At 35.6% G+C, this 24,223-nt stretch overlaps 1 protein-coding gene across 2 annotated transcripts in view; it reads left to right on the forward strand.

The window, feature by feature from the left end:
• The window catches only part of TBC1D32 (TBC1 domain family, member 32), a 206,302-nt gene that overhangs the window by 49,618 nt on the left and 132,461 nt on the right, over positions 1-24,223 (forward strand). The window contains exons 13-19 of one of the 2 annotated variants that reach the window (XM_010861790.1): positions 1,674-1,814; positions 2,320-2,412; positions 3,362-3,504; positions 9,175-9,302; positions 13,278-13,479; positions 16,388-16,470; positions 22,154-22,186. In XM_010861790.1, coding sequence (XP_010860092.1) covers positions 1,674-1,814; positions 2,320-2,412; positions 3,362-3,504; positions 9,175-9,302; positions 13,278-13,479; positions 16,388-16,470; positions 22,154-22,186 — 823 coding nt within the window. The remainder of the gene's footprint in view (positions 1-1,673; positions 1,815-2,319; positions 2,413-3,361; positions 3,505-9,174; positions 9,303-13,277; positions 13,480-16,387; positions 16,471-22,153; positions 22,187-24,223) is intronic. The other variant, XM_010861791.1, reaches the window with a different exon arrangement.

Below are 24,223 nucleotides of genomic sequence, written 5' to 3' on the forward strand. Positions count from 1 at the left end.
CTGCTCTTGATTTTTTCTTTTTGGTTTTTTTTTTTTTTTTTTTTTTTAAGAACCATTGCTTCATTTGTTGTCTTCCTTTCTGTTGGTACCTTTCCTTGCATTCTCTAAACCTGCTCATATTTTTCATATAAAAAACTGAGCAATTTCATATGTACCTTACTTCTCTTTGCTTTCCTTAAGAGTAAACGCCTTCTAACTATTGAATATATACCCAGGCCCCATTTCTTTATCTCCTATTCACTTCTCAACCATGGAAATGATACTTTTATTTCTGCTGCTCCTTGGTCTTCCCATTAACTTTCTCTTCTTTCTTGCCCTCATTTCACAGCATTTGCCTCTCTTGACTCTTTCCTTCATCTTCCTTATACCATTCTTTCTTAGATTTCTTCATTCTCATCTAACATGTTTTTCTTAGTCACTTGAAAGGTTCTTTTTATGTCTGTACTTAAAAAAGTTTTGCTCTTTGCTTTTTTTTTTTCAGCTTAGTCTATCTGTTGTCTCTTGAGGGAGCCTGTTCACTCTCATGGTTTCAAGTATTACATATTTTTATATATAAATGATCACCCTTAAATGTTTAAGTCTGTATTCCTTTCCTGAGTCCCAGACCAATGCACTCATACTTAGTATTCTATTTGGAAGATCCTTGGGAACGTCAATATTAAAATATCAAGGACTGAAATCATTATTATCTTTCTAAACATTTTTTCTTCAGAATTAAATAGAAGAAGAATTTACTATGTACTCAGAAACTTGAGAATTTTTTAAAATCTTTTCATGGTATGCATGTAATTCTAGCTAAGGCACATTGATTTTATTTCCTTCAACATTTTATTTTTTGTCTCATCTTCTCCATTCTTTTTTCTAATGGATGCTTTTGTTCGTGATTTTCCTAATGAGTGTTACTTTAAGCCTTGACCTTCTTCCATTCACCTTTCCATGTTGCCATCAGTCAGTTTTCCACAAGCATATTTGATTATTTTTCTGCTTGAAACCCTTTAGTACCATCACAGTTGCCTCTATAATAAAGCCCATACTCTTTCTGCAGCTAAGTCCTGATATGTTGCTGCTGTCCGCTAGCCATTTGTTTCTCCTACTTATCCTCCCCGTGCTCTGTTCAATCAGGCTGTTTGCCACTGGAAGCCTGGTTTCACTCTTCTTGGTTTTTGACACCAGCAAATAGTTCAAGGTCTTATATAAAACAGGTACTCAGTAGATCTCGAATGTATGGATGAATGAGTGAATAAATGATATATGTTAGAAGGTGCCTTTATTTTAACAATTCTAATTTCATCTGCAAACATGGTTACAAATATGATTGTGCTACTGGCCTTTAATTGGTAGAATTATGCAGTAATAATGTTTTATATTGAGTTCCTTCCTTCCTTAATTCAGTCTCTTTATAATGACAGATAACTAACAATCTTATGGTATTTTAGAATGATCACTGTATGCCTATTATACTTTTCTGAGGTTTGATAAATTTTATAATGAATGCTTTTCTTCAGATTTAAGTGTATTAAAGTATCTTGGGAAACAGTAAGGGATTTTTAAAGAAATTTATACCAAGTGTCTCCATTATAGACTGCAACCTTGTTTAATGTTCAGAGAGAAATAAAAACAGGTACTATGAAATATAATAGCATTAAAACAAATGTAATTGTTTTTCTTTTAAGGGATTAAGCAGAAAACTTTCTACTACTCAGGACAAGAATTACAATACATTTATTTCATTCACTCACTGAGCCTTTTGGGAAGATTACTGATCTATACACAAGGCCGAAAGCTATTTCCTGTAAAGTTAAAGACTAGAAAAGGTAAGTGCAATTAGGAGATATGAATATATTCAAGTATGATAAAATTTGTGCTATGAGTTTTTAGTTTAGAGATTTGGCTTGGTCTCTCCTAGGATACTGAGCAAGATACCTTTCAGTCTGCTGACAGGCTTATGTAAAGTGTTGTTATTTTTTTTTTTCTCCCAGTATGTACTTCTTCCTACTTGTATAATTCTATTTCCCCTGTCTTTAATGTTTCCTTATTTTTTTTTCTCTGCCTTTTAAAATCCTAGATATATTGGATGATTCAAGTCTGGATTCAGAACTAGCAGTCCTTGTTCTGATTCGGCTAAAAATTAGCTGTGATCTTTAGACAACTATGTCTAGTTTATTCTTCTGGATATAATCTTGTATTATAGACCCTTTTTTCCTAATTGTACCATAGTCTCTATGAAAACTCAGATTAGGAGGATGGATGATTAGTTTAAAATTTTCTAACTTGTAAACATATGCTAGAAAATGATGTTCTTTTTCTTCCTTTTTGAAGATTCGGTATCCCTTACAGATCTTCTGGTTCTGTTTACCCAACTTATCTATCATTCACCAACTTGTCCAAAGATGACATCACCTGGTCATTTAGGTAATCTGCTTCTATTATAAATAGAGAAATAGAAACCATGGAAAAATATTCTATTTTCTGGATGTTTTCACAGACCTCATTTGGTAAAGAGATTTCATTAAGAAAGCATTATTCATAATAAATTACATTGGTCCTGTCAAGTATTTGCTTAGTGAATTTATGGAGTATGGAATATTAGAGTATAAATTAAGAACTTTAGTGTTTTTATGTTGTATATTACCAGGAAAACCTTATATTACTAACTTTTGGTTCCCTAATTTCTTCATGTAAAACACTGTTTTGTTTAGTATATTAGGAGGCAAATGTCTGCAAATGTTAATTTATGAAACTAAAAATACCACATTAATTTTGGGACTGTTCTCTATATTATATTTATTTATATCTGTGTCTTGCTGAATATATATATATTTTTAAAAGTCTTAAAAATGTTCGTTTATTTCATTGGTTTTATGCTAACACAAGAAATATGCTAGTTTCCATTACAGTTTCTCCTCTGCTTTCTTTTTGGCTGTGTTTTATATTTTTTAATGATTCTAGTTTACTCCCAGGCTTGACACCTGAATATACTTTCTTCTTTTTTTAAGAAAAAGGAGAAAAGTGAATGCAATCAGAAAGGTGTTTGCCAGGAGGGGAGAAGTTGTGAATTTGCTTCAAACCACATCCTCACTATCAAGCAGAGCTTTAATGTCAAACAGCAAATGATCTAATGATGTCTTTTGGTGTTTATAATGTCATTTGCTTTCATTAACTTGAAGATACATTAAGCAAATATTCTAAAGTTTCAGGTCATAATTTGGTAATAAATCATCCTCTGAGCATTGAATTGTATGATTTTTAAACTCTTTAATTAACCTTGATGAGCTTTTTGAAACAAGCAATAGCTAGCACAGAAACAAAAGATGTAAGTAATGTCTTATTAAATTTTCAAAAAATACTTCTTCTTTATCAGAGGATTATTCTCCTGCAAGTATGGCAACTGAAGTTCTGTGTATACTCTGTGATCAGAAAGAATGTGCAATTGAATGCTTATATAACAACACTGTGATTGAGGCTCTTCTTCAGCCTATTCATAACTTAATGAAAGGAACTAAGGTTGGTAATAAAGAGTCTCTTACTTGGGTATTAATGAATATTCAATGGGACTTCTAAATTTGATCATTTGAAGTATTATACCATTTTCCATATAAATGTATTTTAAATCTTACTTCATACAGTTAGTTGATTTTAGTTATGACAGTGTCAGGGAAAAGTCCATATAACATCTTAATCTTTTTTTCTGGTCAGGCAAGAACTGAAGTTATCTATTAAGATATTTGTTTTATAAATCTTTTAAGTCATATGAGTACTTTGTTGTTTGTTTTAATGACAACTGTATAGCCTTTGGAAATATTTTCCTGGAGTCAGCTTTTTTTAAATATGAAGAACAAGTATTGTTTTAGATAAACTTATAAGCATCCCAGTTCTGAACATATGTATATCTCTGCAGTTTGTGCAGTATATTACCTTACATTATATACTGTATCCATCACACCCGAGGCTGAAAGAAACTGCTTAATGTCAGACATTTAGTAGGTGGAAGAGTTGCTACCATTACCACTAGTGCAGTCTGTGTTATGTATCTCTCCACTCCTGTGACTAAATTTCTGGGAAATGACTAAAAGCCTTAGCAATAGACTAAAGGTTTTTGATTTTCCGTGTCTGTGTTTTGTAGTGTTTTCATTGATTTCTTCTCTCTTTGCCCACCTCTCAGTGGGATGGGCAACTGTTCACCCACTCACATATTCATCATTTATTGCTCATTCAGAAAGCATTAAACATTTATGTGACTGTGGTACACAGTGTGGAATTCTGGGAAAGTAAGTGGTCATAATGAAAATATTTTGATCTTCGTCAGCCTCAGGAAAACAGGATGACCAGAGAAGAAATAAATAGATCATAATATACAATTTAATATTACAGAATGCCATAACATAAATTTTGAAATCTAAACATAACCATAACATAAATTTCAAAATGTAAACCACATACCAGAGCTAAGAAATGTACTCCTGGATTTTGAACCATAGCTATTGCTTCTTCAGTTCAGTTCAGTTCAGTCGCTCAGTCATGTCCGACTCTTTGCAACCCCACGAATTGCAGCATGCCAGGCCTCCCTGTCCATCACCGACTCCCAGAGTTTACTCAAACTCACATGCATGGAGTCGGTGATGCCATCCAGCCATCTCATCCTCTGTCGTCCCCTCCTCCTCCTGCCCCCAATCCCTCCCAGCATCAGGGTCTTTTCCAGTGAGTCAGATCTTTGCATGAGGTAGCCAAAGTATTGGAGTTTCAGCTTTAGCATCAGTCCTTCCAATGAACACCCGGGACTTGATCTCCTTTAGGATGGACTGGTTGGACCTCCTTGCAGTCCAAGGGACTATCAAAAGTCTCCAACACCACAGTTCAAAAGCATCAATTCTTTGGTGCTCAGCTTTCTTCACAGTCCAACTTTCACATCCATACATGACTACTGGAAAAACCATAGCCTTGAGTAGACAGATCTTTGTTGGCAAAGTAATGTCTCTGCTTTTCAATATGCTATCTAGGTTGATCATAACTTTCCTTCCAAGGAGTAAGCTTTTAATTTCATGGCTGCATTCACCATCTGCAGTGATTTTGGAGCCCCTCAAAATAAAGTCTGACAGTGTTTCTACTGTTTCCCCATCTATTTCCCATATTGATTCTTAACTTTCATCTATCTATCTTTAACTTTCTGTTTTATTTTGGCATCTTTCTTTTACCTGTAAATGTGTTGGGATGGGGGAAACTCTTGATTACCCAGTGCACAATTTTAACTACCACCTTATATCTGATCTTTTTAACAATAAGCTTTTAATTATGGCAGGTTACCATTCTTGTCTTGGCTCCTTCTCTTCCCATTGTTTCTCACCTCATTGTATTATAATCTTGCCTTCATCATGTCACTGATGGAGCTTTGATTGCAGTTGCCTGTAATTTTAAAACGTAGCTTTTCAGATTTGATCGTTAACACAGTAGATCACTTCTGAAATTATGTTTCCTTAGCTTTCCTACAATCTTTCGGTTTTTTCTGTCCCTTTCTAAATATTCTTTGTTACCTCTGTGGTTTCCCTTCCAAGTCCCTGCTGTCTTCAGTGATTCAGGACCTGGTTCACTTTTCTTTCTCTTAGTATGGTTTTCTTGGATGATTAGATCACTTCAGCTCCAGACTTCTTTAGCTGCCTACTAACTTCAGGTGCCTACTGAACACCTTTTTTTGTTATTTATTCCATGAGCCAAACTCAGCATTTTCTTTTTTAAAAAATTTATTTAATTTATTTATTTTAATTGGAGGTTAATTACTTTACAATATTGTATTGGTTTTGCCATACATCAACATGAATCCACCACGGGTATACACATGTTCCCCATCCTGAACCCCTCTCCCACCTCCCTCCCCATACCATCCCTCTGTGTCATCCCAGTGCACCAGCCCCAAGCGTCCTGTATCTGCATTGAACCTGAACTGGTGATTCATTTCTTATATGATATTATACATGTTTCAATGCCATTCTCCCAAATCAACCCATCCTCTCCCTCTCCCACAGAGTCCAAAAGACTGTTCTATACATCTGTGTCTCTTTTGCTGTCTCACATACAGGGTTATCGTTACCATCTTTTAAATTCCATATATATGTGTTAGTATACTGTATTGGTGTTTTTCTTTCTGGCTTACTTCACTCTGTATAATAGGCTCCAGTTTCATCCACCTCATTAGAACTGATTCAAATGTATTCTTTTTAATGGCTGAGTAATACTCCATTGTGTATATGTACCACAGCTGTCTTATCCATTCATCTGCTGATGGACATCTAGGTTGCTTCCATGTCCTGGCTATTATAAACAGTGCTGCGATGAACATTGGGGTACACGTGTCTCTTTCAATTCTGGTTTCCTCGGTGTGTATGCAAAACAGTATTTTTTTTTCTGCCCTTTTCTGTAAATGGGAACTCCTTCATTCTCTACATTCAATTTATATTTAAGACCTAGAGATTTTTTCCCCCCTGCATATGTCTAAAATCCAGGTATTTCTCTTAATCCCCACTGTTTTTGCTTTTGTTTGTGTGTGCGCATGCATGCTCAGTCAGTTCTGACTCTTTTGTGACCCCAGGGACTGTTGCCCACTGGCTAGACTCCTCTGTCCATAGGATTTTCCCAGCGAGATTACAGGAGTGGGTTGCCATTTCCTCCTCCGTGGGATTTTCCCAACCCAGAGATCAAATGTGCATCTCCAGAATCTGTATTGCAGGTGGATACTTTACTGCTGAGCCACAAGTGTAGGTATTATTTTTGTTTAAGCCCTGATAATTTCTTGCTTGGAATATACACATTTTTTCTTGTTCAGTTTTTCCTTTTTCCAGCCTATTCCTATTTTGCCACTAAGGCTACTTGTTGCTTGCTGGATAAACCAGACTTTTCAACTAGACATTTATATCGAGTTTTCTGTTTTCTTATATTGTACCTGTTTCTTTCCTGTATATTCCAGTATAAGAGATCATTTGCATTTTCTAAGTCAGGTTATAGTGTTTCCCTGTGTACAAACACTTATTCCTTGCCATGGAAAGTCTCTAACTTGGTCTGTTTGTTCTTCAGACTGTAGTTTATTGTATCTTGAAATTTTCTCTCAATTCTCCCTGACAGATTTAGGTGTTTGTCTATATTCTCACATTATGTACTTCTGTAATTGTACCTAAGTTGCAGTGATTCTTGAGAATTAAAAAAAAAAACTGTCTGGCACATAATAGACATTCATTATTTCACTTAAGGCATTGAACACTACCCACTGAGTCAATGCTGCATCACTGGCTCTATGCTGGGTAGTTGAAATATAGAAGTGACTAACACGTAGTCATTGTTTTTTAAGGAACCCACTCTAATAGGAAAGACAGAATATCAAACAAATAAACTATTGAAAATGAGGAAAAAGAAAGTTTAAAAAATGTGTGTATGAATGAAGGAAAGTAGAGAATTTCTTTTAAGAAAGATATTTAGTGTGAAAGTAACAAATTAAACATTAGATCATCTAGTTAAGAATTCTTCAGGTGAATATACCTGACCCCTCATTAGTTAAACTAACCCACTGAATTTATTAGAATGTATTGGTTGCAATGTGTTTTTTGTTCAGTCACTAAGTCATGTCCAACTCTTTGCAACCCCGTGGCTACAGCATGCCAGGCTCCTCTGTCCTCTTCGCTGTCCCAGAGTTTGCTCAAATTCATGTCCACTGAGTCAGTGATGCCATCCAACCATCTCATCCTCTGTCACCCCTTTCTCCTTTTGCCTTCAGTTTTTTTCCCAACATCAGTGTCTTTTCCAGTGAGTAGGCTCTTCACAATCAGGTGGCCAAATTATTGGAGCTTCAGCTTCAGATCAGTCCTTCAAATGAATATTCAGGGTTGATTTCCTTTAGGATTGACTGGTTTGATCTCCTTTGCTGTCCAAGGGACTCTCAAGAGTCTTCTCTAGGACTACAGTTCAAAAGCATCAATTCTGTGGCACTCAGCCTGTGATCCAACTCTCTCATCTGTACATGACTACTGGAAAATCATAGCTTTGACTATATGGACCTTTGTTGGCAAAGTGATAGCTCTGCTTATTAATACGCTGTCTAGGTTTGTCATAGCTTTCTTTTGAAGGAGCAAGCGTCTTTTAATTTCATGGCTGCAGTCACTGTATAGATATATTCAAAATTATCGAGGAGAATAGGTGCATTGCATCCATGTAGGTACAGGTGCATAAGTAGGTCCCAGAAAGAATGGAAACTTTAGTAGACTTAGACTTATAGGTAGTCTCTAGCATTGACACAACTCTCTAGTTTTTAGTATTTCCTATGTACTAATTTTCTATATACTGGTAAAACTAGTTTTACTACTTTTAACAATAAAAAATGGGGAAATATGATCAGTTCCACTTAGGTTTTCTCATTAGTTAACATCATTAGCTATTGGCCAACTCATGAATTGATAGTCCTTAGTCACACCTATGGAGAAGACAATGGCACCCCACTCCAGTACTCTTGCCTGGAGAATCCCATGGACTGAGGAGCCTGGTAGGCTGCAGTCCATGGGGTCGCTAAGAGTTGGGCACGACTGAGGGACTTCACTTTCACTTTTCACTTTCACACATTGGAGAAGGAAATGGCAACCCACTCCAGTGTTCTTGCCTGGAGAATCCCAGGGACGGGGGAGCCTGGTGGGCTGCCGTCTATGGGGTCGCACAGAGTCGGACACGACTGAAGTGACTTAGCAGCAGTAGCAGCAGCAGTCACACCTATAACTCATGACCCAGTCAGTTATAGGAAAAGATGATGTCCCTTAGAAAGTATGTTAGATAGCATGTACAATGAAATTAGATCAGATATAGCCCAGTGAGTGAAAAGTAAAGGGCAAAGAAGAAGAGCTACTGCATTTGTCATCTAGAATTATATGCATATAAAATTATAATAGCAACAATTGTTTCAGCTGTCTTAATAAACAGTAATAGCTTTGGGTAAAAAGTATGTATGTTTTTGCCTTATCAACTGTGCTAGCACGAGAATATAATCTAATGATGCATTTAATTCAGACATATTTCACAGCCTAACAATCATTAACTTTCTTTTTTTGTTGTAATAATATAACTTTATTAGATTACAGTACCATCCTTGAATGTTAGTCTGTGATATGTTAGCATGTCATAAAATTATATGATATCTTTAACATACAGGCCGCTCCAAATTGCTCTGAAACAGCTTTAATTCATATAGCTCATATTTTGGCAAGAATTGCATCTGTGGAAGAAGGACTTACCCTACTACTTTATGGAGAAAATATGAACTCTTCTGAAGAAAAAAGGTATGTTTCTGTTTTGAATAATTTGTGGAATTTTTTAGTGTGTTTTTGCAAATCTGATTTAAAGTTTGCAAAAATCTTGTCATATATTAATGAAAATTGGGATAATTATTCTATATAGTTATCTAGTTAGGTTTCTTGATCAACTACTAACATATTAGATCATCAGAAATTTGAAGGAATAACCAGGATTATGAATTCTACAGGCAGAGTAGGTCTTGATGTCTGTAACTTCAAAAGAAAACTAGAATGGTTCACTCTACCTAGGATCTTTTTTACTCCCTTGGACTGTACTCTTGGAACTTCTAAAGCCACAAATGACTGACTTTAAGTTAAACCGTAGAAAGGAAAGCTAACTACTTCCCCATCTTCCTTCTCTAACCCTTATTCAGTTCTATCACCTGGGTCAGCCAGTGATAACATTATGTTTATGCTTGTAGACTTTCTCTGCACCTGTAATGATGCATCAAATATATATGTTCATAGTCATAGAATTATTTCTTTTCAAAAATGGTATATACATTACTTGGTTTTTTGTGTGTAACCATAACCTCTTCCTAGGTGAATATAGAATGAAACATTTTTTAATAGCTCTATGATACATTTTTGTATGACTTTACCATAATTTATTCAGATTTCTCTACATTATTGGATATTAGTTGTGTCTATGATTTTGCCTCCACAAATAACACCACAATGAGTGTCCTTTTATTCTATTGCTGTTGTAGATTACATTAATTGATTTTTTTTAATATTGAACCACCTTGCATACCTAGAATATTTCTTTTTATACATTGTTAGATTTGATTTACTAATATTTAAGGATTTTTGTCTGTGTTTATGAGAGAGACTAGTCTGTGGTTTTCGTGATTCTTGTCTGGTCTTACTGTAACACTGATCTCATAATTTAGGAAATAGACTACTTCTAGATTTTGAAAGAGATTTGGCATAATTTGTTGAATGTTTGATAGAGTTCACCAGTGTACCTATTTGGGCAAAGTGTTTTCTATTTAGGAAGTTTATTATTTATTCTATTTCTTTAATAGGTAGGTTTATTCAGATCGTTTGTGTTTTGGCAGATTGTGTCTTTCAAGGAACTGGTCCACTTATGTAAGTTTTCTAATGTGTGGGCATAGACTTTTTATTGATATATATATATATTTTACAGTATTCCTTTATTACCTGTTTAAAATCAATGGAATTAGTAGAGATAGCCTCTCATATTATTAATTTGTGTCTTTTTTCCTCTCTAACCTCATTAAGTCTTTTCACTTTTACTGATCTTTTAAAAGACTAGCTTTCCACCCCCCACTCATTTCCTGTTTTAATTTCATTGATTTCTGTTCTAATCTTTATTTTCTGCTTTGTTTTGGATTTAATTTCATTTTCTATGGTGAAAATTTAGATTATTGAATTTTAGATCATCTTTCTATTATATGCATTCAGTGCTGTAAACTTCCCCCTCTAAGCACTGCTTTTGCTGCATCCAACAAATGAGTTGTGTTTTCATTTTCATTAGTTCAAGATAGTTTTAGACTTCTCTGGAGACTTCTTTGACCTATGAGTTATTTATGGTTCTGATAGCATATTTTGTATGATTGATATTTTTAATTTGTTAAAATGTGTTTTATGGCCCAGAATGTGATCGGTCAGTGAATGTTTTATATGAGCTTGAGAAAAGTGTATATTCTGCTACTGGAAGTATTCTGTAGGTACCAATTGTATGCTGTTGGTAGTTTGTGGTGTTCAGTTCAGCTATGTCCTCATGCTGGATCTATCAATTACTGACAGAGAAGTGCTGAAATTTCAGGGTGCATCAGTGAATTCATCTTTTTCTTCTTGCAGTTCTGTCAATTTTTCCTTCATGCATTTTGACACTGTCAGGGACACATTAAGGATTGTTACATCTCTTTGCAAAATTGACCCCCTTTATTACATAATATGCCTTTTGGGTAATTTTCCTTGCTGTGATGTCTGAAATTAATATAGCTAGTATAGCTTTCTCTTGATCATCAGCATGATGTCTTTATCTGTTTACTTTTAATCTGTCTTTATCATTATATTTAATAGGCTTCTATAGATAGCACATAACTGGATCTTGTTTTTTTTTATCTACTCTGATAGTCTTTCTTTTAATTGATCCTTGTCATTTAGAGTATGATATGATTGGATTCATGTTTACTATCTTTGTTACTGTTTTCTATTTTGGCTTTGTTCTTCCTTTTTTGTGTGTGTGCCAAACTTTTCCTGCCATCTGTTGTTATTTTTTTCTATCATGTGTTTTAATATGTTTACATCTGGGAACATATTGTCTTGCTCATAGGATCAAAGTCTTTGGGTGAGGTTGGTGGGGGGTGGTAACCATTTAATCCTCACAGTGACTAAGGAAGAGGCCTCTATGGTTATCTCTGTTACATGGATGGAAACAGTGAGGCTTGGATTTCTATAACTTTGATTCAGTATTAATAAAAGTGTAATTCTTGTTTCTAATTGTTTTATTTTTGATTATTCAATTTTTCTGGATCCTAAATTACTCATTTTTTCCCACATTCCTCAACTTGTTACTTATCATACCCTTTTTTTTTTTGCTCCTTGTCCTTGATGGCTACAAGAGCATTCTGAAAATTTTGTTTACCGTTGCATTTTAATATTTCAGAAGGGAGTAGATGTGAATGTAATGTGTTCAGTCTGACATATTTAACCTGGAAGCCTTTTTCCAGCCATATATCTGGAAAGCCTTTTTCGTATCCATATATCCATATATAATAAGCCTTTTTCTTATCCATATATCCACATATAATAATTATCCATATATAATATGGAAATATTCTTATCCATTATCCATATATAATAATTCTTTTAAAATTAGGAAGACTAACTCCTTGCCATGAGTTCTGAAGTTCTTTTTATTATTCATCACTTCCCTATTTTTTTTCTTTTATATAGACATCATTTAATTGTATGTAGTTAATTTTCTCCCATTATTATCATTATGATTTCTAGGTTTCTCTTTTTAGGTATCTCCCTCACATTGAAGTTGAACAGAAAAGACATAAAATGTTAGAATTTCTTCTGAATCCTCATTGTGCAGTGGTTTAGAGTTTCTAACTTTATTAGGGAAAGATTAGAAACATCCCAGGTGTTCAATCACAAGAGACTAATAGATTGAATTATATTTATACAAAGGAGTGCTTAGCAGTAGTGAAAAGGGGATGAGAAATTTTTTTTATGTACGGCTATAGAGTTGTCATCGGGATATATAAAGTGAAAAAACAAAACAGAAGAAAGTTTATAGAATGTTACCCTTTGTATAGTAGAAGGGAATATGAATAAATAAAATTATACTTGTTTTATTTTTTATTTATTTTATTTTTTAATATAAATCTATTTATTTTAATTGGAGGTTAATTACTTTACAATATTATATTAGTTTTGCCATACATCAACATGAATCTGCCACAGGTGTACACGTGTTCCCCATCCCTAACCCCCCTCCCTTCTCCCTCCCCGTACCATCCCTCTGAGTCATCCCAGTGCACCAGCTCCAAGCATCCAGTATCATGCATCGAACTTGGACTCGTGATTCGTTTCATATATGATATTATACATGTTTCATTGCCATTCTCCCAAATCATCCCACCTTATTTTCAAAAGGAAATGATACAAGAGTAGTAATAGCTTTAAAGGAGAGAAAAGCAATAGTTTACAGGAAAGGAAAAAAAATATTTGGGTTAAGAGGCATAGATAAAAGATATCTGGGATTATTCCTTGGTTGTACTTAGATTTGACTTTAGAATCATGAATATGTTTTATATACTAAATGTTAAAGTTAAAAAGTAGAATTTAAGAAGAAGTAAAACAAATGGAAATAAGTGAGCTTTACTACCAAACAGTCAAGTTAGTGACATACCTGTGCAGAGAAAGCAATTCAATCAAATTAGGTCACTTGAAGTACATTGTTTTGGTATCATCTTTTAGTCCTACAGGTGCTCATCTAATTGCCCAGTTTTCGAAAAAACTTCTTGATGAAGATATTTCTATTTTTTCTGGATCAGAAATGTTTCCTGTGGTTAAAGGAGCTTTTACTTCTGTGTGTCGTCAAATATATGGTACATGTGAAGGCTTGCAGGTGTTAATTCCTTATAGTTTGCATGAATCTATAGCAAAGGCTTGGAAGAAGGTAAGTATTTTCAATCTTTTTTCTTCCCTGAAAATCTTTATTTCAGATATGTTTAGTGTTATAATATTATACTACAGTTAAAATATTTTACTGGACTTCTTTAGCATCACAGTACTCCAAAGCACATAATGATTTCTAACTTGTCAAAAGATGACTTCAGTACATCCTATCCCTGTAGGATAGAGCTCTACAACTTAACTGGGTGCTACAGTCTTTTCTTCTGGTTATTGTTGTTGTTGTTCAGTTGCTCAGTTGTGTCCGACTCTTTGAGACCTCATAGACTATAGCATGCCAGGCTTCCCTGACCTTCACCATCTCTGGAGTTTGTTCAAGTCATGTCCATTGAGTCGGTGATGTCATCCAACCATCTCATCCTCTGTCATCGCCTTCTCCTCCCGCCTTCAATCTTTCCCAGCATCAGTGTCTTTTCTAATGATTCATCTCTTCTCATTAGAAGTATCAAGTGGCCAAAGTATTGGAGCTTCAGCTTCAGCATCTGTCCTTCCAATGAATATTCAGGATTGATTTCCTTTCAGATTGGCTGGTTTGATCTCTTTGCTGTCCAAAGGACTTTCAAGAGTCTTCTCCAACACCATAGCTCAAAAGCATCGATTCTTTGGTGCTCAACTTTCTTTATGGTCCAATCTCACATCCGTTCTTGCCTACTGGAAAAACCATAGCTTTGACTAGTCGGACCTTTGTTGGTAAAGTAATGTCTCTGCTTTTTAATATGCTGTCTGGGTTTGTCATAGCTTTTCTTCCAAGGAATAAGCATCTTTTATTTCATAGCTGCAGTCACCATCTACACCTAATTTTGGAGGCCCCCCCCCAAAATAAAAGTCTGTCACTGTTTCCGTTGTTTACAATCTATTTGTTATGAAGTGATGGGATCGGATGCCGTTATCTTCGTTTTTTGAATGTTGAGCTTTAAGCCAGCTGTTTTCACCCCCTCTTTCACTTTCATCAAGAGGCTTTTTAGTTCCTCTTCACTTTCTTCCATAAGAGTGGTGTTATCTGCATATTTGACATTATTGGTATTTCTCCCAGCAATTTTTATTCCAGCTTGTGCTTCATCCAGCCCGGCATTTCTCATGATGTATTTTGCATATAAGTTAAATAAACAGGGTGACAGGATACAGCCTTAACCTTTCTGAATTTGGAAACAGTCCATTGTTCCATATCCAGTTCTAACTGTTGCTTCTTGACCTGCATGCAGGTTTCACAGGAGGCAGATAAGGTGGTTGGGTATTCCCATCTCTCGAGGAATTTTCCACAGTTTGTCCTGATTCACACAGTCAAAGGCTTTAGTATAGTCAATGAAGCAGAAGTAGATGTTATTCTGGAACTCTCATGCTTTTTCTTTGATCCAACAGACATTGACAATTTGATCTCTGGTTCCTCTGCCTTTTCTAAATCCAGCTTGAACATCTGGAAGTTCATGGTTCACGTATTGTTGAAGCCTCGCTTGGAGAATTTTGAGCATTACTTGCTAGAGTTGAGATGAGTGCACTGTGTGGTAGTTTGAGCATTCTTTGGCATTGCCTTTCTTTGGGATTGAAATGAAAACTGACCTTTTCCAGTCCTGTGGGCACTGCTGAGTTTTCCAAATTTGCTGGCATATTGAGTGCAGCACCTCACAGCATCATCTTTTAAGATTTGAAATAGCTCAGCTGAAATTCCATTACCTCCAGTAGCTTTGTTTGTAGTGATGCTTCCTAAGGCCCACTTGACTTTGGACACCAGGATGTCTGGCTGTAAATGAGTACTCACACCATTGTGGTTATGTGGGTCATAAAGATCTTTTTTTTTATCGTTCTTCTGTGTATTCTTGCCACCTCTTAATATCTTCTGCTTCTGTCATGTCCATACCATTTCTGACCTTTATTGTGCCTATCTTTGCATGAAATGTTCCCTTGGTATCTCTAATTTTCTTGAAGAGATCTCTAGTCTTTCCCATTCTATTTTTCCCTCTTTCTTTGCATTGACCACTTGGGAGGGCTTTCTTATTTCTCCTTGCTCTTCTTTGTAACTCTGCATTCAGATGGATAAATCTTTCCTTTTCTCCTTTGCCTTTCGCTCCTCTTCTTTTCTCAGCTGTTTGTAAGGCCTCCTCAGACAACCATTTGCCTTTTTTTTTTTTTGCACTTCTTTTTCTTGGATATGGTTTTGATCACTGCTTCCTGTACAGTGTTAATGAACCTTATTCCATAGTTCTTTAGGCAGTCTGTCAGATCTAATCCCTTAAGTCAATTCTACTGTATAATCATAAGGGATTTGATTTAGGTCATACCTGAATGGTCTATGGTTTTCCCTTCTTTCTTCAACATAAGTCTGGGTTTGGCAATAAGGAGTTCATGGTCTAAGCCACAGTAAGCTCCCAGTCTTGTTTTTGCTGACTGTTTAGAGCTTTTCTGTCTTCAGCTGCAAAGAATATAATCAATCAATCTAATTTCGGTATTGACTCTGATGATGTTCATGTGTAGAGTCCTCTCTTGTGTGGTTGGAAGCATTGTTTGCTATGACCAGTGCATTGTCTTGGTAAAACTCTGTTAGCCTTGGCCTTGCTTTCATTACTTCAGGTAAAAGGGACTTAAAATAGACTGTCTCTATATAGATTTACTCTTTGAAAGTTATTTCTGAGCAATTTTTACAGATAGCTGGGTTTTTGTATGGACACTGGCGATCATAATGGAGCAATATTCAAATGTAGTATATATCAGTATCTTCTTCCTACATTATCTTTGTGCCTTATTTATGAATTACTTTGCATGATATTTAAGAATCACATAATTTAAAATTTGCAAGTAATTTAATCTTTAATTACAGTAAGAGTCAAATATAAAGATGTAGCATGACAGCTTATGAGTAATGCTATAAATAAGAAAAATGTATATTTCTTATATTTTAGACAAGTCTGCTATCAGAAAGAATTCCTACTCCAGTAGAGGGTTCTGATTCTGTTTCTTTGGTTAGCCAGGAATCCCAGAACATGTAAGTATGATTGACTTAAGCTCATCTCTTTTTTCACATTTGCTGAAATAGTTTTAAAATGAGAAATGTATAGATACTGTGGCAAAAAAGAAAGAAAAGTTCATCTAGGGGAAACTTTAGAGATCATATATACTTGTATTTTTTATAAGAGGAAAAAATAGCAGTATTTATTATATTTCAGCCTGTATTTACATTTGGAGTTAGGAAATGTGATGTAATACTTTCAGAAAACTTGGAAAATTACCAAATACTAAAATTGGAAATTCAGTAGAACTTTTCAAATGGCCAATGAAGTCTGTTTACTATAACTTCAACATGTGTGGGAGTACCGTTTAATTAGATTTTGGTATTGGAGAATTCTTTAAATCATTATTTATGGACAGAGGAGCCTGGTAGGCTGCAGTCCATGGGGTTGCTAAGAGTCGGACACGACTGAGCGACTTCACTTTCACTTTACACTTTCATGCATTGGAGGAGGAAATGGCAACCCACTCCAGTGTTCTTGCCTGGAGAATCCCAGGGACGGCGGAGCCTGGTGGGCTGCCGTCTGTGGGGTCACACAGAGTCTGACACGACTGAAGCGACTTAGCTTAGCATACTTATTTTTTTTAATTTTTATTTGTTTATTTTTGGCTGTGCTGGGTTTTTGTTGCCGTGCACAAGGGCTGGTTGCCGTGACCAGGAGCTGCTCTCTAGTTGCAGTGCACAGGCTTCCCTTTCTGGTGACTTCTCCTGTTGTGGAGCACTGGCTCTAGGGCACAGGGGCTCAGTAACTGTGGCCCACGTCCTTAGTTGCCCCCCTGCATGTGGGATCTTGCCAGAGCAGGGATAGAACCCTTGCATTGGCAGGCGGATTCTCAACCACAGGACCACCAGGGAAGTCTCTATACTAATTTTTTAATTTAGATGTTTTCATATGTTTTTCCACAGTTATCAATAGGATATGGAGTCAGATTAATGGGAACTATATATACATATATATTTTTTTTTAATTAAGATCATATATTCATGGAGTCTCTTTCTAATTGAGTATTGGCATAATCTGAAAAGATAATTAGAGTTTTAAGTGGTAGTCTAGAGAAATTGAAAAAAAAAATTATCTTTAGATAGGTATTGTTTAACTAAAAAAAAGCCAGTCAAACAAACAAAATCTTTTTCATTGCTTTAATGGTATAATGCTTAACAAATAGTTAATTTTCTAAATGTCAGCTATAATTTTTTTTTTATATAGTTGTGAAACCTAAATCAACTATTTTTTCTTGCATGAAGGGGTGAGTAAAAATGTCGCTGCAATTAATTTTTCTGGTAATTTTTATGTCTGTTTTCTTTGATTTATGATTTATTGTCTTCATTCATGCATTCATTTTCTACTCATGTATTTAGGTATTTATTGGACTGAGTGCTTTGCCGAGTTCTATGGATGCCTACATACCTTAGAGAACTTACTATATAGTATAAAATACAAATAAGTAAATACAATATGGCAATATAGTATGCTAAATTTATGATACAAATCATAGAGGGTTTGTACAGGCTAACTTGGGGAAATATTTCCAGAAGAAGTTATAATTAAAGTAAGTTAAAGTGAATACATGGATATTAATTGTCTAGAAAGGGTAGAACATTATTTCTGGTGGAAGACACAGTGTGGTCAGTGGGCTGTAAGTAAAAGGGAGCATGAAAGTGTTGTGAGTCTCTCAGTCATGTCTGACTCTTTGTGGTCCATAGACTGTAGCCCACCATGCTTCTCTGTGCATAGAATTTTCCAGGCAAGGATACTGGAGTGGGTAGCCATTCCTTACTCCAGGGGATCTTCCTGACCCTGGGAGCAAACCAGGTCTCCTGCATGGCAAACAGATTCTTTACAGTCTGAGCCACCATAATCCATGCATTTACCAGAAGATATTAAGGAAAGGTGGCAAGAATACACAGAAGAACTATACAAAAAAGGTCTTCCTGACCCAGATAACCACAGTGGTGTGATCACTCACCTAGAGCCAGACATACTGGAATGCGAAATCAAGTGGGTCTTAGGAAGCATCACTCTAAGCAAAGCTAGTGGAGGTAATGGAATTCCAGATGAGCTATTTCAAATCCTAAAAGATGATGCTGTGAAAGTGCTGCACTCAATATGCCAGCAAATTTGGAAAACTCAACAGTGGCCACAGGACTGGAAAAGGTCAGTTTTCATTCCAATCCCAAAGACGGGCAATGCCAAAGAATGTTCAAAATACTACACAATTGCACTTATCTCACACAACAGCAAATGCTCAAAATTCTCCAAGCCTGGCTACAACAGTACATGAACAGAGAACTTCCATGTGTTCAAGCTGGATTTAGAAAAGGCAGAGGAAGGAGAGATCAAATTGCCAACATCTGTTGGAACATTGAAAAAAAGCAAGAAAGTTCCAGAAAAACATCTGCTTTATTGACTACTCCAAAGACTTTGACTGTGTGGATCACAGCAAACTGAAAACTTCTTCAAGAGGTAGGAATACTAGACCACCTTACATGCCTCCTAAGAAACCTGTATGCAGGTCAAGAAGCAACAGTTAGAACAGGACATGGAACAACAAATTGTTTCCAAGTTGGGAAAGGAGTACATCAAGGCTGTATATTGTCACCGTGCTTATTTACCTTATATGCAGAGTACATCATGTGAACTTCCAAGTTGGTTGAATCACAAGCTGGAATGAAGATTTCCAGGAGAAATATCAATAACCTCAGATATGCAGATGACACCACCCTTATGGCAGAAAGTGAAGAGGGACTGAAAAGCCTCTTGATGAAAGTGAAAGAGGAGAGTGAAAAAGCTGATTTAAAACTCAGCATTCGAAAAATTGAAGATCATGGCATCCAGTCCCATCACTTCATGACATATAGATGGAGAAACAATGGAAACAGTGACAGACTTTATTTTCTTGGGCTCCAAAATCACTGCAGATGGTGACTGCAGCCATGAAATTAAAAGACACTTGCTCCATGGGAGAAGAGCCATGACCAACCTAGACAGCATCTTAAAAAGCAGAGACATTACTTTGCCAACAGAGGTCCATCTAGTCAAAGCTATGGTTTTTCCAGTAGTCATGTATGGATATAAGAGTTTGACTATAAAGGAAGCTGAGTGCCAAAGAATCGGTGCTTTTGAAATGTGGTGTTGGAGAAGACTAAGAGTCCCTTGGACTGCAAGGAGATCTAACCAGTCAAACCTGAAGGAAATCAATCCTGAATATTCATCGGAAGGACTGATGCTGAAGCTAAAACTCTTAAACTTTAGCCACCTGATGTGGAGAATGGACTCATTGGAAAAGACCCTGATGCTGGGAAAGATTGAAGGTGGGAGGAGAAGGTGATGACGGAGGATGAGATGGTTGGATGGCATCACCGACTCAATGGACCTGAGTTTGAGTAAACTCTGGGAGTTAGTGATGGACAGGGAGGCCTGGAGTGCTGCAGTCCATGGGGTCACAAAGAGTTGGACACGACTGAGTGACTGAACTGAACGTTTCTGTCCCAATCAACTGTCAGACTTTCCTCACCCTCAGAAGCAGAGCTTACAAAGATCAACCATAACTGCATAGTAGAACAGAGCAGACTGTGTGCTTCCTACAGGTACCTGGGTTGCAAAGAAGTGCTGGATTTGGGGAGAGGCATCGCCTAGCTTAGCATTCTTAGTCCTCCTCCAAGTTTCCTGAGTCCCTTCTTCAAGGGGAAGAGTGAGTGATTAGGGGAAGTGCGGCAAGCAGTATTAAACTGGGGAATGTCCTCCACGTGTTAACTTGATGCTAGAGGAAAAGGAGTTTCCTTCAACATCTGATATTACTCTTAGAAACAAAGGTTTAATGGTTTTTGATATAATAGAACTGTTTTCATTTTTGTCATCAAAATACCTCATGGAGTTGAGTATCTTTTGTATTATTTGAAACATTGGTATGTGTGGGCATTATTTTTCCTTTGTAGTTTGGTAACACTTGTGTGTAGAACCATTTTGGTCGGTTAACTAGTCTAGCCTTTCTCTGACATGTAGCAGGTGCTTGATAGCTTGGTTGAATGGGTAAAGGAATGAATAACACTTCTTCTGCCACCAGGCACTAGTTTCTAAATAATGACATGGACCATAACATTTACTCAGTCTTACTGAAAAAGGTAAAATGAAGAGCTGCTAAAATCTATATTTTTGAGCCTGTGACAGACTAATGTGCGGTAGTTTGACCTTATTTCCTCACAGTGTATGTTGGAGATTTCCTCTCCATCGTTTCATTTATTGGTGCTTACAGTACTATAGGGAAGGTAGAAGCTACTGTGTAGTCATCATAGGTGATATCTCTAAATCTGGACGTTGAAATGCAGCCCCAAATAAGATTTCTCAAGGCTATTTTGATATCAGTGATTGCAATGACTTCAGACTATATGGGACTTACCTAGTGGCTCAGATGGTAAAGAATCTGCCTGCAGTGCAGAGTCACAGGTTCGATCCCTGGATTGGGAAGATCCCCTGGAGAAGGGAATGGCAACCCACTCCAGTATTCTTGCCTGGAAAATCTCATGAACAGAGGAGCTTGGCAGGCTACAGTCTTTGGGGTCTTGAAATATTGGACAGGCTGAGGGAGTAACACTTTCACTTTTCACTTTCACAGACTACTTAGGGGCCATCTGTAGGGTGACTGTAGACAAGAACATAGTCAGAGAAAAACCAAAGATGCTCACCCTGCCCCGACTAGTTAACACGGGGCCTTTGGTAAATCTCTACAGGGAAGTAACAGTTATCTTTGGACTGCAAAAACAGCCTATGAATAAACACCTAAAACTTAAGTGCCATGAGAGTGTCTAACCCTCTATTAATATCTGACCATTCAAAAACTGGAGTTCGCATAGGCTAAAGCAATGGAGTAAGCAAGGCAATGAGATTGTTACCTGTTGTCCTCCGGGAAGGGTTCTCTAAAGACAGGCAAATTCTATAGCTTAGATTTTCCTTCTGTTTTGAAATATTGAGTCTTTTCATCATAATTTGAAGGAAGAGCTAAATGCTAAGTTATTAGAAACAGTAAATTAAAACATATTAACTCTTTCTTAGGATTGTGTGATACAACCTGCAAGTTTTTGCCTATGTTTTACATTTTGGAGAGTCAGAGTAGACTTTTTAAAAACACAATTTCTTTAATGGCTAAATGGTTCATTCTATATTTTTTATTTCTGCATGAGTAATTTTTAACTATATTTTTTAATCTGAATATTTACATATTGGTGTTAATTTGTTCAAAGTATTTTTGTGATATTAAAAAATTCTTTGGCTGTAATTATTTCTCATGTTTTTATTCTTAGTATTTTTTGCAGCCATGGCTTTTTATTTGCATTAGAACAGGTTTATGCAAAGACCAGGCTTTGATTTTGCTGATGTTCTCTTTCCTTCTCTATCTTCACTCCTCTCACTTTAGTAGGATAGGAGAGCAAGTGAAAAGACAATTGAGAATGGATATCAGTAGAAGAAATCTACATCAGACATTCTAACTTTAATGCATTTTAATATGTAATACTTTCATTATTAAGCTCTTAAAAATATTATCTTGATTTTTTCCCTTTAAATCCATGAAATATTTGGAATATATTTAGCTTTCAAAATATAGTTTTTTCTTTACCTACTGTATTATACTGTTGACTTGTAATTCATTTCTGTTCTTTTCAGAAAACATGGATTGTATGATATATATACTTCCAGGTGGGTTGAGATTTTGTGTTGTAGTCCAGGATCAGTTAAAAATCTGTCTTTACTTGAAAATACTATTTTATGTTCTTCATTGGAAGTAGATAGAGATAGTCCAAATTTCTTAATATCACCACCAATATTTTGTCTGCTTATGTATAATCATTCACTTTGAAAGTTGACATGTCCATTTTTCTCTGTACTTCTGGGGTTTTGTTTTACATACTTGCATTTTATGCTGTTAGGAACATAAAAATTCACTGTTTCTTGGGAACTTTTACTGTAGTATCTCATTTCTTCTTTCCATTAAGTTTTATATTATATGATACTACTATTGTATATATACTTTGCTTTCGTTAGTATTTGCAGAGTACATTAGTTAAGGATATATCTGTTTGCAGATAGCTCAGTAAGGCTTTCTTTTTTTCATAAAGCAAAAAGTCTCATGAAATATTATCAGGCATTGACTTAGTGATGCAGTTTGAGATCCAGTCTTCTTTTCTTAGGAGAAAACATCACTAATGTTTTCTTTTTGCACTCAAGGTTGCACAATGGCTAACCTCTAGAGCTCACAGCCTTCAAAGAGGAAAAAGATTGTAGAGACAAATGGCTTCTTTTCATTCTTTATCTTTTATCTAGGAAAGAAATCTCTTCTTATTAACATTTTTGTGAACATCTTGCTGGATGTGCCCTATGGCCATTTCTTGCTGTATGGGAATGGATGAAAAGGAGCTTAGATGGAGATTGGGTCAGACTATTAAAGTATTTTTTTTTTTCATCTCTTATTTTCTGTCACTCAGAGTAGTAAATTTTGAATTTTTTATCCAATCTGAAAATTTCTGTTTTTTATTAGATGAGTTTTAAGTTTTTTACATTTTTGCAATGCTGATGTTTGGGTCTTATTTTTCTTTTTGTGTTTTCTATTTCTATTCTGTTTTACTTTTCTCCTTTACTCCTTATCTTAGATCAGTACATTTTATCCTATTTTCCCCTTGCTTTTGACTTTATAAATCACTGTTACGTTTCTTTAAGTGGTTGTTCCTAAATTCTCAATATATATTTAACCATATATTTTTCTAAGAAAGTATAAAGTAATTGGGTATTTATATCATGTTTTGCAAAGCAGTATGGAGTTTAACATACTTTGACCAGTTACTGCTCCTCTAAATATGCTATAGTTCTGTCTTATAGTTATCTAGAATTTTGGTTTAATATTTTTAATCACCTGGTTTATGTCTTCACACAGAAATTAAATTTGTATTTATTATTTTACACCATTTGTTGAAGCTTGTAGGCCATTCTTTCTGATAGGCTCCTTTTTTTCCCTTACTGAAAGATGTTTTTAAGTTTCTAATTATAGGTCTTAAGGTAATAGAAGTAAACTGTTTAATTGTTCTTAAGGCTTTGAGGAAAGCAAACTAATCTTTCTGTGTCTGAAAATAGTTATTCTCCTTCCAGGCCACACAAACCACCCCCACCTCCTGTTCAGAGCTTTTGAGGTCTCACATTTTCTCTCCTCTAAATGGTAGTTTGTCTGGGTATAAAAGTTTTGATAGACCATTCTTTCTTAGTACTATTTGAGGTTTTACTCCACTGTCTTCTGGAGTAAGTAGTAACTAATAAATCTGTTAGTATAACCACTTTTATAGGTCATATCTTTTCTCTCATAGCTTTTAATTTCTTTCTTTGGATATTTGCTACTTCTGTGTGATTTAAGTTTATCCTGCTTGGTACTTTAAAACATTTTTTTAAAAAATTTTATAGTTTATTGAGATATAGTTAACTATATATATATATATCCCAATTTATTGGGATATAGTTAACTCCTGCTTAGTACTTTGAATTTTTTTTTTTAATCAATAAACTGGACTGATACCTTTTTTTTGATCTAGAAAATTCTTAGTATTTTTCAAATATTTCTTCTGTTCTCTTGGACTCTTGATTAGATGTATTTGAAAGCTTTTAGTATGTTCTGTCAGAGAAGGCAATGGCACCCCACTCCAATACTCTTGCCTGGAAAATCCCATGGATGGAGGAGCCTGGTAGGCTGCA

The sequence above is a fragment of the Bison bison genome, unplaced genomic scaffold, assembly GCF_000754665.1.
Source record: "Bison bison bison isolate TAMUID 2011002044 unplaced genomic scaffold, Bison_UMD1.0 scf7180017864473, whole genome shotgun sequence".
In the NCBI taxonomy this organism is placed as follows: Eukaryota; Metazoa; Chordata; class Mammalia; order Artiodactyla; family Bovidae; genus Bison; species Bison bison.